This window comes from Cucurbita pepo, chromosome LG06 (genome assembly GCF_002806865.2).
Source record: "Cucurbita pepo subsp. pepo cultivar mu-cu-16 chromosome LG06, ASM280686v2, whole genome shotgun sequence".
Classification (NCBI taxonomy): domain Eukaryota; kingdom Viridiplantae; phylum Streptophyta; class Magnoliopsida; order Cucurbitales; family Cucurbitaceae; genus Cucurbita; species Cucurbita pepo.
The window spans coordinates 9,777,712-9,794,713 of NC_036643.1; the positions used below are offsets into that span (position 1 = coordinate 9,777,712).

Sequence of the window (17,002 nt, forward strand, 5' to 3'; positions counted from 1 at the left end):
ACCTCGTAATCCTCTTCTATTGCTTCCCAAAGATCCAAGGCCTCCAAATAAGTCTCCATACGAACTGCCCACATTTGATAATTGTCTCCATCGAAAACCGGTGGTGCAACAGCGGAAAAACTGGATTCTCCTCCCATTTTGATCTCACAGATCTCTTAAGAAGATAGCTCTGATACCAATTGTTAGTGAAAGAGGGATTGATTGAATAATTGATGAGAAGATTAAATTTTGGAGAGTAAGAATCTCCATATTTATACAGAGAATACAAAAGATATTCAGAAAATCTACCTAAAATATCGGGAGAAAATCTGGTAACAAACTAGTAAACAAATCAAAATCAAATCAAAACTAAATCAAATCAAAAACTAAATCTAACTCCTAACGAGATTTAATTAGATACTAACTGACAACAATCTAAACAAATACATGATCTTTAACACACTAACTTCTAAATTTAAAACTCCCTAAATAAAAACAACATTTAAGGTTTATTCAACCAATTATGGAATCCTTATAGCCATTTAGGATTTATCAAACACAGACTAGGTTATGGAATCCTTCTCTTAGTTGAAAAGTAAATCTAAATCATGTCACAATTATATCTAATTCACAATATTGATTGAGAAGAAAATGATAAAGGTTTAAATCGGAAATCTCCTGATATGATATGATATGCATGATAAATAATCTATCAATACTTTAATAGTGACTTCATCTTGTTCTTTGCGATAATATACGAATCATACCTTTTCATGGCCTCACTCTATTCTTCCATATTTATCAAGCGAACTCCACACGTTTTTAGTTTGACATTTGGGGTAATAGTTCGAATGTCATCAAAAACGAGAAAGAATCGAAACTCAATCTCTTTAAAATTGTGAATCATTCTTGTCAAAGTCGTATTTCGATCCAAGAACAACATCCAAATGTGGTCTAACTTCTTCATCCCTGAAACAATGAATGCACCAACCATAGAATTTTCATTGTTCAAATTTGGGTCGTTACGATCTTTTCCAGTCACAGAGACAAAAATGTTGTAGGAAACATTGGCGATGTTGTTCTTGTTGCTCGGTCCACAAACGACGCAGAGCACAAAGCGAACCATGTCAGCGTGCGGCGTGCTATGATCCCACTTGACGCATATCGAAGAACCCTTTTTCTTCGTCGTGAACCAATCTGGAATCTCGCTCCCGGGAAACATGATGCTGAAGGGTCCTTTTCTGAAAAGCATCTTCTGCATCCAAGAAATGATCAATTTATGGAGCCCTTTATTGTAAGCCCATTGGTAGCAGTTGAGAAGATTCACTTCTATTATGGAATGCTCAATTTCTGAAATGTCTAGAAAATCTTTCACCGAAATGCAACCCTTTGACTTCAACCTTGAGATACTTGGCGGTAGTTCTGGAAAATGAAGAAGCTTTTCACACTCGTTTATGTTCAATCTTTTCAACTTATGGAGTCGAGAAATGCTCGTAGGAAGACGAGAGAAATTATTTCGAGACAAATTCAGATGCACCAACGACACCAAACACTCGATCCCTTTCGGGACTTCCTCAAGCTTGCAATCACTCAAATTTAGGCTTGTAAGAGAGATCAAACCAGCCAGTGACGGGATCCCAAAAATGCCACTCCTTGGAGATTTGCATAACCAAAGCAAATTCTTTCTAAAGATATTATCTCCGTCGTCCCTTCTTCTTCGTTCGGTCCCTCTCACGTCGAGCTCTGCCGTTTCGACGTCGTCCAACTTTTGGTTTCTATTTCCGAGCTTTGAACATCTCGAAAGATTTAAGCTTTTGAGAGATGTGATCTTATCCAATGCGTTTGAAATGTTGATAAGATTTTTGCAATTGGTTAAGCTCAAGATAAGATTTTTGCAATTGGTTAAGCTCAACACTGTTAGATGATCCAAGCTTGCTATGGAGGAAGGTAGGCTTGATATGGAGGTGCCATCCAAATAGAGTTCCGATAATATATTTGTGTTGCCTGAAAATTCTGGAATCTTCTTCAGCTTTGAACACCCGGATAGAATCAAAATTTCAAGAGCTTTGATGTTAATTTGGGGTGGAAAATTGGTGAGATTGATGCAATCTTTAAAACTCAAAAAAGTGAGTTTTTTTGAGGTGAAAATTGTTGGATGAATGTTGACCAAATTTGTGCAACCTTCAAGCTCCAATGTTGTGAGATTTGGAATAGTTTCAAAGTTTGGAGTTTTGGACAACTTCTGTGAATGATTGAGTTTGATATACTTCAGCTTCTCGAAATGCTGTCAAAGAGTAAAGATTGATATCAATTTAACACAAGAACAACATTTATGGGTACACATATAGTATGAGATTGCTACCTTTTCTCCATGCCAAAATTGCTTCAAATTGCTGTGGCACATGTGAAGCTTAATAAGCTTATATTCTTCCGAATTCAATACCAAAATCTCCATGGGATATCCTTTCCACTTCAAATATCTCAACTCACTTGGAATGCAATAATCCAACTCATTTTTCAGCCTCACATTCTGAAAATTAAGCAGCCTTAGTTGGTGCATTCTTGAGAACGAAATTGGAAACTCCACAACGTTTTTTGTCGACTTGAACAATATGCTTTCAACTGATGCTTCTCTCACCTGAATTCACCAACATTTGAAATGACTTTCTAAGCGTAAAGAATACCTAGTTTTTGAAAATTTTTAATAACTTAGAAAATCACTCCAAATAGACTGACAATATATCTTACCATGCTTGTAATATCCTTGTAGCGCCATAGTCGATCTTGATTTTTTTCAACACGAACAATTTTTCGACCCATTTCTTGCAATAAATCATGCATCCTCAATTTGTTGCCATAAGAGACAGTTAAGAGAGATTTTTGAATGAGAAATTCAACCCTTATTTTGGCAGGGAAACCACAACCATTTAGAATCTCTTCTACCACCTCTCTTTTCTTCCCCTTGAAGAAGCAAGCAACGTCTAGAAATATATCTTTCTCCCACTCCTCCAATCCATCATAACTCACTTTAAGACACTTAAAAACTTTGTCATGAATATTCCCACCTCCTTTAAGCTCCTCTATCACATACTTCCACACCTTCAAATCTTTGTTTCTTAGAGATGATCCCAATAATTTGAGTGCAAGAGGGTGGCCTCCCACAATCTTGACAATGTTCTTGGAGTGTTCTACGCAATCTTGTTTTGGACAAGCACTCAAATTAAGGAGTTGAAGGGCTTCCTCATTTGTAAGTTATACCATTTTGAACATTCTTTTCACTTCAAACTCGTTTGAAAGTAAATCTGCATTTCTTGTTGTGATGATGATTCTACTGCCATTTCCAAAAGAGTCTTTGTTTGGAATCAATCCCATGATTTGGTCTGAACAATTCACGTCATCTAGGACAAGAAGAATCTTTTTTCGAAACACCGCTTGGTTTATCATAGCAATGCCTTCTTCAACGTCTCCAATGTCTTTGTTTTCAATTGAAAACATCCTTGAAAGGAGTTGGCTTTGTAAATATGGAAGACCAGAGGTTTCAAATTTCTCTTGAACGTTGGAGACGAAGCAATGAGCTTCGAATTTGTCGCGAATTCGCTCGTAACAAACCCTAGCTAATGTCGTCTTACCAATGCCACCCATTCCATGAATTCCTATCCATATCACATCCTCATCTGAGTTCGAGTTCAAAAGAGAAGAAAGTTTGGTTAGTTTAGAATTGATTCCAACTAGTTGGTGTTCTTGAGTGACTCTCAAGGTCGGTTTGATTCTCTTCCATAGAACCGTCGTGATTTCTTCGATGACCTTTGATTCATGTGTCCTAAGCCCAAGAGAATGGAGCACAAGTAAATAAGTAGTGTTATAGTAAATCATAATATACCTTGATTAATAATTATGGCTAATCAATAAGTGAGTATAGCTTAACCGTAATTAACATGTACTACCTATCTTCACATCTTGATTCAAATCTTCCCATCCCATTTATTATTAAAAAAAAAATGACACCATCATATAAAAATAGGAGTGCGCCGATTTAGTTGGATTAAAAAAAATATTTTAGACCAACCGGAAAGGACACTATCATTTAATTTTTAATTTTTTATGAACTTGCTTAAACATAAACTTTACCAACGATCCACCATACTTAACCTTTGTTAAATTAAAAAAAAAAAAAAAATTATATTTATAGTAAGAATATCAATTATAATTAATGAAGAAGACACCAAAAAAGGATGAAATTGTTTGTTACCCAGGTTCCAAAAGCCAAGCCTTGAGGTTGGCGAGGTTGGTAAGAAGTGCCTCCATTTCTGGATGTTGGGGTTGTTAAATAAAAGCCATTCCTTATTTAGTTACGTCTCAATTTACGCGAATGGAGAAGCGTGATTACAGGAGCCATTCTTGTCAAGGCGAAGTCTTCGTCCACTACTCCTATTTTTGTATAATTGTTTTTTCTATTTTTGTAATGTGATTATAGGAGCCATTCTTCGCAAGGCGAAGTCTTCGTCCACTACTCCTATTTTTGTATAATTGTTTTTTCTATTTTTGTAATTAGATTTGTTATTTAAACCGTTCATAAAATAAATCATCGAGTCTTCAGCATTATTATCAGTGAATCTCTCACTCTCTCTCCTTTTACTTCCGCTAATTTTTCTTTCTCGAAGAAAACCTTCGGCCTATTTTTCGTCGACTTCCGAATTGCCAGAGTCAACAAGTGGTATCAGAGCCTCGTTGAAGCGATCGGTAGTATACCATCACAGAAGAGCCAACCTATCAACAATCAAGTTGAATAGCTCAAGTGGTTAGAGTGTCGACCTAACAACACACAGGTCTCAGGTTCGAGTAGAAGAAAATGCAAAGGGCGAAAATAAGCACATCGTGGGGTCCATCCCGAGCAGGCTCGCTCACTCCTCCACGCCGCCGTCAAGTGCAGGCATCTCCATCACCACCACGAAGAGGCCGACGCCGTGATGACGGGCGTCGAGGTGTCGTTGAGCGAGTGATCAGGGAGACAACGACCGCCGTCTTTCAGTACCCGATGTTGACAAGGTCCAACTACAACGGGTGGGCCTTGTTGATGCGCGTCAACCTACAGGCGCAAGGGTTATGGCACGCTGTCGAGCCAGAGGAAGGAGAAACAATCGAGTACCGGGAGGATCGGCTGGCGTTCGCCGCCATATTACGATCTGTGCCCCCAGAGATGCTGGCTTCTCTTTCCACCAAGCGCACCGCACAATCGGCCTGGGAGGGAATCAAATCCCGTCGGGTCGGTGTACAGCGAGTGCGTGAATCCAACATCGAGCAACTGCGGAAGGAGCTCTCGGAGATCCGCTTTAAGGACGGCGAATCCGTCGATGATTTTTCAATGCGGATCACGGGGCTCGCCAACAGCATCACCACCCTCGGTGGTGGCATTAGCGAGACAGAAATCGTGAAGAAGATGTTGCAGGTCGTCCCCGATCACCTCGAGCAAGTCGCGATTTCAATCGAGACATTGCTTGACGTGAACGACCTAACAGTGGAAGAGGTGACTGGAAGACTACGTAACGTCGAGAAGCGGAAGAAGAATACCACTTCAGCTGTTGACAAGGAGGGCCGTCTGCTCCTCACGGAGGAGGAATGGCTTGCACGCCTAAAGCTCCGCGACAACACCGGCGAGAGCAACGGGTCCTCCTCCAGCCGCAAAGGCGGTAAGAAGCCATGGATGTCTCACGGGCGCACGCGCGGGAAAGATGGGAATCAAAAGAAGGAGTCGACCAATGGCAGGCCGATCCAATGCTCGAACTGTGGGAAGAGAGGACACCTGAGCAGAAATTGCTGGAGATCCAATGCTCGAACTGTGGGAAGAGGTCCTCCTCCAGCCGCAAAGGCGGTAAGAAGCCATGGATGTCTCACGGGCGCACGCGCGGGAGCTCCGCGACAACACCGGCGAGAGCAATGGGTCCTCCTCCAGCCGCAAAGGCGGCAAGAAGCCATGGATGTCCCACGGGCGCACGCGTGGGAAAGATGGGAATCAAAAGAAGGAGTCGACCAATGGCAGGCCGATCCAATGCTCGAACTGTGGGAAGAGAGGACACCTGAGCAGAAATTGCTGGAGCAAGCTCAGGAATAAGGAGAAGGCCGAAAAGGCCCATGTGGCTCAATCCGAGGAGGACGAGCCAGCTCTCTTCATGGTAACTGCATGCGTCCCCAGTTTCGATTCCAAATCCGACGACGATGTTGAACCCAAGAAAGAGCTCCAGTTGGGCGTAGCAAAGATGGCACCAGCTGGGGAGCCAATTCAACTGGAGGAGGAGCGAGTGTTCGCTCAGATCGGCGAAAGGGACGAGCAACACGAGCACCGGCAATGGATCCTTGACACAGGGGCAACAAACCATATGACCGGGGCTAGATCTGCGTTCTCCGAGCTCGACTCGGGGATCCGTGGGACGGTGAAATTCGGCGACGGCTCCGTCGTCGAGATCGAAGGGCGCGGCACCATCCTGTTCGTCAGTAAGGGAGGCGAGCATCGCAAGCTGACCGACGTCTACTTCATCCCGAGGCTCAAGGCTAACCTTGTGAGCCTGGGTCAACTCGATGAGACAGGTTGCTTCATTTCTATCGAGCGCGGACTACTCAAAATATGCGATAATCAACGACGGCTGCTCACGCAGGCAAGGCGCACGACAAACCGCCTTTACATCCTGGAGTTAGAGATAGACCAACCCGTTAGCCTCTCGGCCAAGACCGAAGAGGTATCTTGGAGGTGGCACGCAAGGTACGGACACTTAAACTTTCCTGCCCTAGAAAAGCTACAGAAGAAGGAGTTGGTGCACGGCTTGCCAGAAATCAAAGGCGTGAACAAGCTGTGCGACGGGTGCCTCATCGGCAAACAGAGGCGCACACCCTTTCCGTCTCGAACAGCATACCGAGCCGATGAGCCGTTGGAGCTTGTACACGGCGATATCTGCGGGCCCATCAAGCCGGCGACCCCAGGCGGTAAGAGTCTCTTCCTCCTGTTAGTCGATGACAAAAGCCGCTTCATGTGGCTGACTCTGCTGCAAGCGAAAAGTGAGGCGGCAGAGGCGGTTAAGCGCATTAAAGCGCGAGCGGAGGCCGAATGTGAGAAGAAGATGCGAGTGCTGCGCACAGACCGAGGCGGAGAATTCACCTCGGCAAGTTTCAGTAAGTACTGCGACGAGATCGGCATACAACGGCACCTAACGGCGCCCTACTCCCCCCAACAGAACGGAGTGGTAGAGCGCCAAAATCAGACCATTGTCGGGACAGCGAGGTCATTGTTGGTGACGGCCGGGATGCCTGGGAGATTCTGGGGAGAGGCAGTAATGACGGCTGTCTATCTCCTCAATCGGTCACCAACCCGAAGCCTCGACGGGAAGACGCCATATGAGGCCTGGTACAACAAAAAACCAACAGTACATCATTTTCGCGTGTTCGGCTGCGTCGCATACATGAAGGTAACACGTCCCCATCTCGCCAAGCTCGATCCCAGGGGGCTGAAGGTCGTCTTCATCGGCTACGAACCCGGGAGCAAGGCGTACAGACTCTATGATCCTGTAGGGGGGCGAGCTCACGTGTCTCGCGACGTCGTCTTTGACGAAAGCACCTTCTGGCAGTGGAATGACGTGATCGAGGCAGACCGTAATCCAAATCAATTCACGGTGGAGTACCTCGTCACCGAGCCTGAAGAAGGAGGAGCCCAGCATCAGGAGACGTCACCGCCGCCAGCAGGTGCACCACCTGAACCAGTGGAATTCGCAACACCACGGACTGCGGATTCGACGCTGGATGCCGATCACGATACTGATCTGGAGGCTAGGTACCGGAGGATGGATGACCTAGTGGGAGGAGGTGAACCACCTGGACTAGCAGCGCGCGAGCTCGAAGAAGTGGCCGAACTACATGCCGTCAGTGCAGATGAACCAAACACCTTCGCCGAAGCAGAAAAGAACCCGTGCTGGCGGAAGGCAATGCAGGAGGAGATGACATCCATCACTGAGAACCAGACGTGGAGTCTGGAGGATATGCCACCGGGACACCGAGCCATAGGGCTCAAATGGGTCTTCAAACTGAAGCGCAACGAAAAAGGAGAAGTTGTGAAGCACAAGGCTCGTCTGGTGGCGAAGGGCTACGTCCAGAAGCAAGGAGTGGACTTCGAAGAGGTATTTGCGCCAGTAGCAAGGTTAGAATCGGTTCGTTTCTTGCTGGCAATTGCAGCACATCACTCTTGGGAGGTTCACCATATGGACGTAAAGTCTGCTTTCCTTAACGGAGAGTTGAAGGAAACCGTCTATGTTCGGCAACCACCTGGCTTCCTGGATATCGACAACCCTAATAAGGTTCTGCGCCTGCACAAAGCACTCTACGGGCTTCGACAAGCCCCACGAGCCTGGAACGCGAAGCTCGACAGTACTCTACTGTCACTGAATTTCAAACGTTGTGCCTCTGAGCATGGCATGTACACGTACGGCCACGGCAAAAAGCGACTGATCGTGGGAGTGTACGTCGACGACCTCATAATCACTGGAGGCGACGTGGGAGTCCTCGGAAGGTTCAAGAAGGAGATGTCGAAAAACTTTGAGATGAGCGATCTCGGTGTGCTCAGCTACTACCTCGGCATCGAAGTGCAACAGAACTCTTCCGGCATCTCCATCTGCCAAAGTGCATACGCGAGGAAGCTGCTGGACACAACTGGGCTTGTGGACAGTAATCCTACCAGGACGCCAATGGAGGCCCGACTTCAACTAAGGAAGGCCGGCACTACGACGACAGTCGACTCCACCAATTACCGCAGCATTGTCGGGAGTCTGCGCTATCTGGTAAACTCTCGTCCTGATCTTGCTTACTCTGTTGGCTATGTGAGCAGGTTTATGGAAGCACCTAGGGAGGAGCATCTAGTGGCTGTCAAGCGCATCCTGCGCTATGTAGCCGGAACCAGAGGCTGGGGTGTGAGATATTGTGCAGGGAGCGGAAAGGAGAAACTCAAGCTGGTCGGCTACAGTGATAGTGACATGGCCGGTGACGTTGATGATCGTAAGAGCACCAGCGGAATGATCTACTTTCTCTCAGGCGGCGCGATCTGCTGGCAATCAACAAAACAGAAGGTGGTTGCTTTGTCTTCCTGCGAAGCAGAATACATCGCCGCTTCGATGGCAGCAACACAAGGGATCTGGCTTGCACGACTAATGGAAGAACTCATCGGGAGAGAAAGCGATCCACCAATGCTATACGTAGACAACAAAGCTACGATCTCCCTGATCAAAAATCCAGTTTTGCACGACCGGAGCAAGCACATAGAAATCAGATTCCACTACATTCGAGAATGTGCAGATCGAGGGCTCATCAAGATTGATTTCATCCGAACAGAGGAACAACTTGGAGACATTTTCACCAAGTCCCTGGCGCGGGTGAAATTCGAAGAACTACGCTCAAAGATCGGAGTTCAAATAATAAGGTACAGCTTTTAGGAGGAGATTGTTAAATAAAAGCCATTCCTTATTTAGTTACGTCTGAATTCACGCGAATGGAGAAGCGTGATTATAGGAGCCATTCTTTTGGCAATTTGGGCGAAGTCTTCGTCCACTACTCCTATTTTTGTATAATTGTTTTTTCTATTTTTGTAATTAGATTTGTTATTTAAACCGTTCAACTGAAGTAAAATAAATCATCGAGTCTTCAGCATTATTATCAGTGAATCTCTCACTCTCTCTCCTTTTACTTCCGCTAATTTTTCTTTCGAAGAAAACCTTCGGCCTATTTTTCGTCGACTTCCGAATTGCCAGAGTCAACAGGGGTTATGTTCTCCAAATCTGAGTTGATGTTTAGCAAAAGCTTCAGCAAATGTTCCTGTCTGGTTCCAAACATCAGAAGGATCCACTTTATAAAAGATTGGCAAAACGGTCATCCCAAGCCGGTGGTGGCATTCAAAGATCTTACTCAGCTCCTCAAGGCACCACCTCGAAGAAGCGTAGTTTTCTGAAACCACAATGAGCGCGATTCTGGACGCTTCAATGGCGGCCGACAGATCGGTAGAAATGTCTTTGCCTTCTTCGATCTCGTCTTCGTCTCTGAAGGTGGAGATTCCTTTGTGTATTAAGGCTTTGTAGAGATGGTCTGTGAAGCCGCCGCGGGTGTCTTCCCCTCTGAAGCTCAAGAACACATTGTATTTCCATTTACCATTTGAAGAAGAAGAAGAAGAAAGCATCATGGGTTTGATCTGATCTGCTCAGCCTTCAAACCAAATGTGTGGTGTGTGAGACTTGTTTCTAAAGGGGCTTTCATAATTCAACTCGCTTTCCCTTCCCTTACCTACTTGTCCTTATTTCATTTATGTCCGAAAAAAAGATCGAGTACATTAAAATAAAACCGAGGAAAGTATTCAAAGAGCAATGACCGACACTACCCTAAAGTCTACCAAAAATAAATACAACTATGCTATGTAGGTTTCATGGTCTTTAATGCAATGTCGTACAAGGGTGTCTTGCCTTTACCTAAAATATAAAAGTAGCATGTAGTTTGAGTATTTTACAAAATATTCCGTAAGTGAATTCACTATTGGGGTTAGGGAAGGTACACACATACAATATGAACGGGACCCATCATTTAAAACCGTATTTTCTTAGGTAACTTTTCAATACGAGCCATCATATGTGTATTTACTACTCTACACACGGCCCAGACATGGGAATATGGACTCACAAGGCAATTTTCACACCTCCTAGGACTCATACTAATCGGGCTAGCATCTCTAACACCGGATCATTGATTCTCCAAAATGAGATCCTAGATTAACCAAGATTTTAGATCAACTAACGACAAAACCAACGGGAGGTTTCTCTAAATTATCTAATGGTAGATTGTTATGCCAAGGGCGACTATGCGTGCCAGCGATGGAAGAGCTAAAAAATGAAATATTAATCGAAGCATATAACTCCTCGTTTGCTATGTATTCCGGTGGCATTAAGATGTATTAGGATTTGAAATAACATTTTTTATGGGTAGTATGAAAAAGGACATAACATAATTTGTAAGTAAGTGTTGGCAAAGGTCAAGGCATCTAGATAAAGAATTGCAGCATTAGTGCACCCTCATGCATGACAAATGCTACCCTCATGCATGACAGGGTGGAAATGGGAGAAAATGGGAGAAAATGGGAGAATATAGTTATGGATTTTATAGTAAGACGGCCCAAGGCATTAAAAGGGTATATTGTCATATGAGTAATTGTAGACGGATGGACTACGTAATAGTTAGACGGCATGGAATTCCAACTCGTAGGGGTTGTAGCATTTGGAACCTAGAAATAGGTTAGAATTTCAAATATACATCAAGGCAATATCAACGTGTAGTGGTTCCATTTGTAGAAGATATTGCGAGAAGAAAAGGTTGCCAGAAAACAGATATGTGAGGGAGAAAGAAAGCCAATGGGATTCGGGTGAAGGAGAAGGATCCATGAGCCACGTTCACGACCCGCTTTGGCCCAACCCAGAAGCGTACGACCCACAACCAAATAGCCTAGCAACTCGCAACCTAAGCCGAGGCCACACGCGGGAAGCCTGATCTGCGAGTCGACTCGAGAACTGAGCCTCGACTTGCGTGTTGACCCGCACAGTCAGCGCCACATTTAACAATGGTGGCCTTTTGAATTTAGAACTCTAAAAGTTATTGTTGGAAATATTGAGAAGAAGATGACTTAAATGGAAAAAGAAATGGAAGAAATCAGAATTTGATTTGGAAAATTAGATTGAAATAAAATAGAAATGAAATGTCCAAATGAAAAGAAATAATAACAAAATCATAGCAAGTCAATACTTTTAGTTTTCTAATCAATGATTTTACTTGTATATTAGATATTAAGTCACATTTAATAATGGTCTCCCACTAAGGTAGTAATAATCACATGTTTCCAACATTTGAGGGTTCTTACGATAATCTTTGTAACGACTCTAAATTTCAACCTACTTAAAGTTATTATCGTCATCATCATTTATCTTCATATGCAAAATTAAACATCTAAAATTTTATCATTAAACATAAACTTCGTCGTAAAACACCGTCATGGACTTAAATGTTCGAAAATATCTTTTAAATGACACAAACAAAAAAATTAAATAAAATAAATATCGTTAAAATTAAAAAACTCTATTCTAACCTAAATCTTAAAAAAGAAAAAAAAGAAAAAGTAAAGCTACCCTATGCATGTGTCATGGTTTCGGATTGCAACGTCATCGTCAGGCGTACAAGGATGTCTTGCCTTTACTTGAAATAGAATATCACACGACTTCAGTATTTTAAGAAATACTCAGTCATGGACCCCACTATTGGGGTAAGGGAATGCAAACATCTATCGCTCATGATCTAGGGACCTATCATTTAAAAATCATCGTAGGGGTGGCCTCTAGTCCGGACAAAATTGGATGTGTATTACTAAGCTACACACGGTTCACACGTGCGAGAATGAATCCCTAGGTGATTCGCACCCCCTGGACCCATCATAGTCGAGCTAGTTGTCTGTAGCGACGTCTAGAGGTCAGCTGACTTCTGAGTGCCACGTCAGGCATGATGATGATGATCATCATAGCATACACGTCCTTACTCATCATCATAAATGGGAAAGTATCTTGATGTATATGTACACACAAAATGCATGAGGTCTCTATAGTTTTCATCTTTAAATCATCTTCACGATAAAACATTTTACATTGTTCATATATTACTCTAAGTAACATGTAGGTGTTGGTCTTCATGTGCTCATCATCATTAACTTCAATTAAGGTTGTGTGTTTTTGAAAAATAGATCATCGTCATTGTAACGATCCTAAATTTCTACTTACCTAGAGTCGCTACCGTCATCATCATCTATGCTCATATGCATAAATAAACATTTAAAACTTCATCATAAAACATAAATTTCATCTTAAAATAATGTCATGGTCATACGTGTTCGAAAAACATCTTTTAAATGACATAAAGAAAATCAATATAAAATAAATAACATTAAGATTAAAAATAAAAAATAAAAAATAAAAAATAAAAAAAAAAGATTCTAACGTAAGCCTAAGAAAACAAGTACAGGTACCCTATGCATGTGTCATAGTCTTCAATTGTGATGTTGTGGTCAGTCGTATAGGGATGGAGCTGAACATCCTTGAATTTTCTTTGGCCTTGTGTTTAAGGGAAGGAGCGAGAGAAGGCTTGCCTTTACCTGAAAAGAAGTAGCACACAATTTGAGTATTTTAAGAAATACTCAATGAGTGAACCGTGTTGGATAATGGAAGTCCCAGATCGGCTAATTTAGGGAATGATCATGGGCTTATAAATGAGGAATACTAACTCCATTGGTATGAGGCCTTTTGGGGAAGCCTAAAGCAAAGCCATGAGAGCTTATGCTCAAAGTGGATAATATCATACCATTGTGGAGAGTCGTGTTCGTCTAACAAACTGTAAGTCCCGAGTCCCGACAAGAAATTTAAAACCTAATTTTTTTTCTTTAAGACGTACTTTCGAGACCGTTCCTTAAAAGAGGGAAAGAACAAAAGAAAATTGAGAGAGAAAGCTATAGGGAGGTAACCACGTCATGAGGATTCGGATTCCAACCGAACTTTCTTCACGAAATCTTCACAGAACTTAGAGAGAAGCATTCTTGATTCCTCGTAAGTCTAGTTATGAAGAAGTTATCAAAATTCAAAGAAATTAGAAAGGAAATGTGAATCGGAATGTAATTTGGAAAATTCAAACGCAAGAACACGAGTTTGAAGGAAAAGGGACACATGTCAGTAAGAACAGAAGCCGTGAGTCTAGCCCAAGAGAGGACATCGTTGCATCATCATTCGCGGAGAGAAAATTGAAAAAATATTTTACGTCCTACATAATTCGATGGCGAGCGACCAATAACCCGCACGCAACCTGAAAGGAGATCCAACTCGATCTACCTATGATATAATAATACATGGTATATTAAAACAAATAGATAATGAATAAGTTATAAAATAGAATTACCTATCTCCGTTTTAGAACAAAAATGAGTTGTTGAGAAAGACCTAATGACACTAATTTTCTACCATTTCATTTTGGTGTACATATCAAAGTTCTATTTTAAGTTATAAACACTAATTTTCTCTAGAGAAATGTTTCCAAGGCTATGCTATAAATGAAATAAAATGTAGAAAGAAGCCGGTTGTCTTACATGATTTAATTACTATAAAAAATGTTAGGACCTCATGCATAAACGTATATCCCATACATTGGGATATTTTCCCTTATAATGAGTACATACGCATCCATTATGAAAAGAAAAACGATAAACATAATGCTACGACAGTCTGTATTCCTTCTGGGTATCTGACAACAGCACCAGAGACGCTAGCCTGACCAGTATGAGGCCAAGATGGTATGCAAACCGCCTTGTGGATCCATATTCGCATGTCTAGGCCATGTGTAGAGAGTAAATACACATCCGATAACCCGGATTGGAAAGTCGCCTAAGAGAATAAAGTTTTAAATGATGGGTCTCATTCATATTATATGTGTGCGCATTCCTAACCCTAGAAGTGAGGTCAGATTATTTCTTAAAATATTCAAGCTACGTAATTCTTTTATATTAAGGAAGATACCCTTATACAGTTGTCGGTGACAATGAGTTCAAAACCATAGAACCTGCATAGAATAGATGTTTTCTCACACACCACAAATTTACTTGGAAGGTTGTGCAGATCAGACAAAACCCAAAGGCTGCTTTCTTCTTTTGGAAATTCAACGTGTTCACGTGTTTTGAAGACTATGCTATAAATGAAATAAAACAAAGATAGAGGGGTTGTCTTCAATGATCTAATTAATGTGAAAATGTCGGGACTTCATGCATCAATGTGTGCCACATGCATAGGAACATTTTCCCTTATAATGAGTACAAACGTATACATTATGAAAAGAAAAATGATCATCATGTTTAACATGATACTACGACAGTCTCTATCCCTTCTGGGTATCTAGCAACAGCACTAGAGATGCAGGCCTAACCAGTACGATTCCTAGGAGGAGTACAATCCGCTCTGTGGGTCCATATTCGTACGTATGGACAGTATGTAAAATAGTAAATATATACATCTGATGACCGGGATTGAAAAGTCGCCTAAGCGAATATGATTTCAATGATGGGTCCTATTCATATTGTATGTATGCATTCTCTAACCCCAATAGTAGATTCACATTATTGCAATATATGTTATATAGTTGTAATCCATTAGGATTTTTTTCCCTTATTTTCAGGATTTGAGTTAATAGTATATTTGATATATTTTATCTATTTTCAGATTTTGTTAGTAGAATATTTTGCCTTATTTCTAGGATTTAGTTGGTAGCTGTTATCGGTCGTTAACATTCATAAATATTGGACTTTCGATCCCTTTTATGTGTCTTGGACTTTCGTTCCACCTATGTTTCTCGGACTTTCGATCCCACCTATGTTTCTCGGACTTTCGATCCATTTCTGTTCCTCATTCTTAATATGATATCAGAGCATCATTCTTAACACACATGCTACTCTCATATATTTCAAACGAAGACAAGACACTTTTGTACGGTTGATGACGATATTGCATTAAAAATCATGAAACCTACCTAGGATGTTTATATTTATTTTTAGTAGACTTTAGGAGGTTATCTTTTTTTTTTTTTTCCATAAATGAAATGAGGACAAGTATGAAAGGGAAGGGAAGGGAAAGCGTGTTAAATTATTAAAGCCCTTTTAGAAAGAAGCCTCACACACCACGATTTAACTTATAAAACAGGATACAACCCAACTCAACCTAACACCAGGATTGTAAATAAGTATATGAGTTTTTTAGAACTTATTTTTTTAGAAATTATTGACCCTTCTTGGAGGTCACCATTTAAGAATGTTGATTTGACGTCCAAGTGATGGACCTTCCACCCGTGTTGAGCTACGAGGGCAAGAATCAAGCTTACAGTGTCTCGTCTAGCCACAGGCGCAAAAACCTCCTCAAATCAACTCCTTGTCGTTGCACGTATCCCTTCGCCACGAGTCTTGCTTTATGCTTGATGACATTCACTTCAAACTGATGGACTTGTGTTTAGACGGTAAGTTAGTTAGTGTCCACGTCTTGTTCTTCTCAATGACTTCAAGCTCCTTTTGCATGGCCTCCTACCATATCGTCTCAGTTGCTACCTCACGGTAGGTTGTCGGCTCATTGGCCGTGAATATTTTCCCTTATAATGAATACGAATGTATACAAAAGAAAAATGTTCATCATGTTCCTTCTGAGTATCTAGCAATAGCATCAGAGATGCTAGCCTAACCAGTACGAGTCCCAGGAGGTGTACAAACCACCTTGTGGATCCTATTCACACGTATGGGTCGCATGTAGAGTAGTAAATATATACATCTGATGACCCGGATTGAAAAGTCGCCTAAGCGAATACGATTTTAAATGATGAGTCCTATTCATATTGTATGTGTGCATTCCCTAACTCCAATAGTGGAGTCACATTATTGTAAGATATTTTATATAGTTGTAATCCATTAAGATTTTTTTCCATATTTTCACGATTTGGGTTAATAGTATATTTGATATATTTTTGTCTTATTTTTAAGATTTAGTCCGTATCTGTTATCCTATTTAAACGTTGTTAACATTAATGAATATTGGACTTTCGATCCCAGCTATGTTTCTGGGACTTTCGATTCCACTTCTGTTCCTCATTTTTAATATGGTATCAGAGCATCATTCTTAACACACATGCTACTCTTATATATTCAAGTGAAGGTGTCGGTTGACGACCACACTACATTAAAGATCATGGAACCTACCAAAGGTATTTATATTTATTTTTAGTTGATTTTACGACTTATCCTATTAAGTCGTTTACTTGATCGTTTTTTCTCCATAAATGAAAGAAGGATTAGTAGGGAAGGGAAAGCGAGTTGAATTATTAAAGGCCCTTTAGATAGAAAGAAGTCTCACACACAACACATTTGGTTTGAAGGCTGCTCAGATCAGACCAAACCCAT

The 17,002-nt window shown here is 41.6% G+C and overlaps 3 protein-coding genes across 4 annotated transcripts in view; 1 reads left to right on the forward strand and 2 right to left on the reverse strand.

Annotated features, from left to right (window-relative positions):
* LOC111796911 (TMV resistance protein N-like) overlaps positions 1–10,197 on the reverse strand; it is a 22,088-nt gene extending 11,891 nt beyond the window's left edge. For both annotated transcript variants that reach the window (XM_023679713.1, XM_023679712.1), the window contains exon 1: positions 9,914–10,197. In XM_023679713.1, the coding sequence (XP_023535481.1) occupies positions 9,914–10,183 (270 nt within the window). In that variant the 5' untranslated portion in view covers positions 10,184–10,197. The remainder of the gene's footprint in view (positions 1–9,913) is intronic.
* Positions 5,585–6,589, reverse strand: LOC111796933. Its single transcript, XM_023679751.1, has 2 exons — positions 6,054–6,589; positions 5,585–5,779 (listed from the first exon to the last, which is right to left on the reverse strand). The coding sequence occupies exons 1-2, from the start codon at positions 6,483–6,485 to the stop codon at positions 5,609–5,611; spliced, it is 603 nt and encodes a 200-aa protein (XP_023535519.1). The 5' UTR covers positions 6,486–6,589; the 3' UTR covers positions 5,585–5,608.
* Positions 10,198–16,790: 6,593 nt separating the features above from the next.
* The window catches only part of LOC111796792 (disease resistance-like protein CSA1), a 1,172-nt gene continuing 960 nt past the window's right edge, over positions 16,791–17,002 (forward strand). Inside the window, exon 1 of the mRNA XM_023679550.1 lies at positions 16,791–16,806. Coding sequence (XP_023535318.1) covers positions 16,791–16,806 — 16 coding nt within the window. The remainder of the gene's footprint in view (positions 16,807–17,002) is intronic.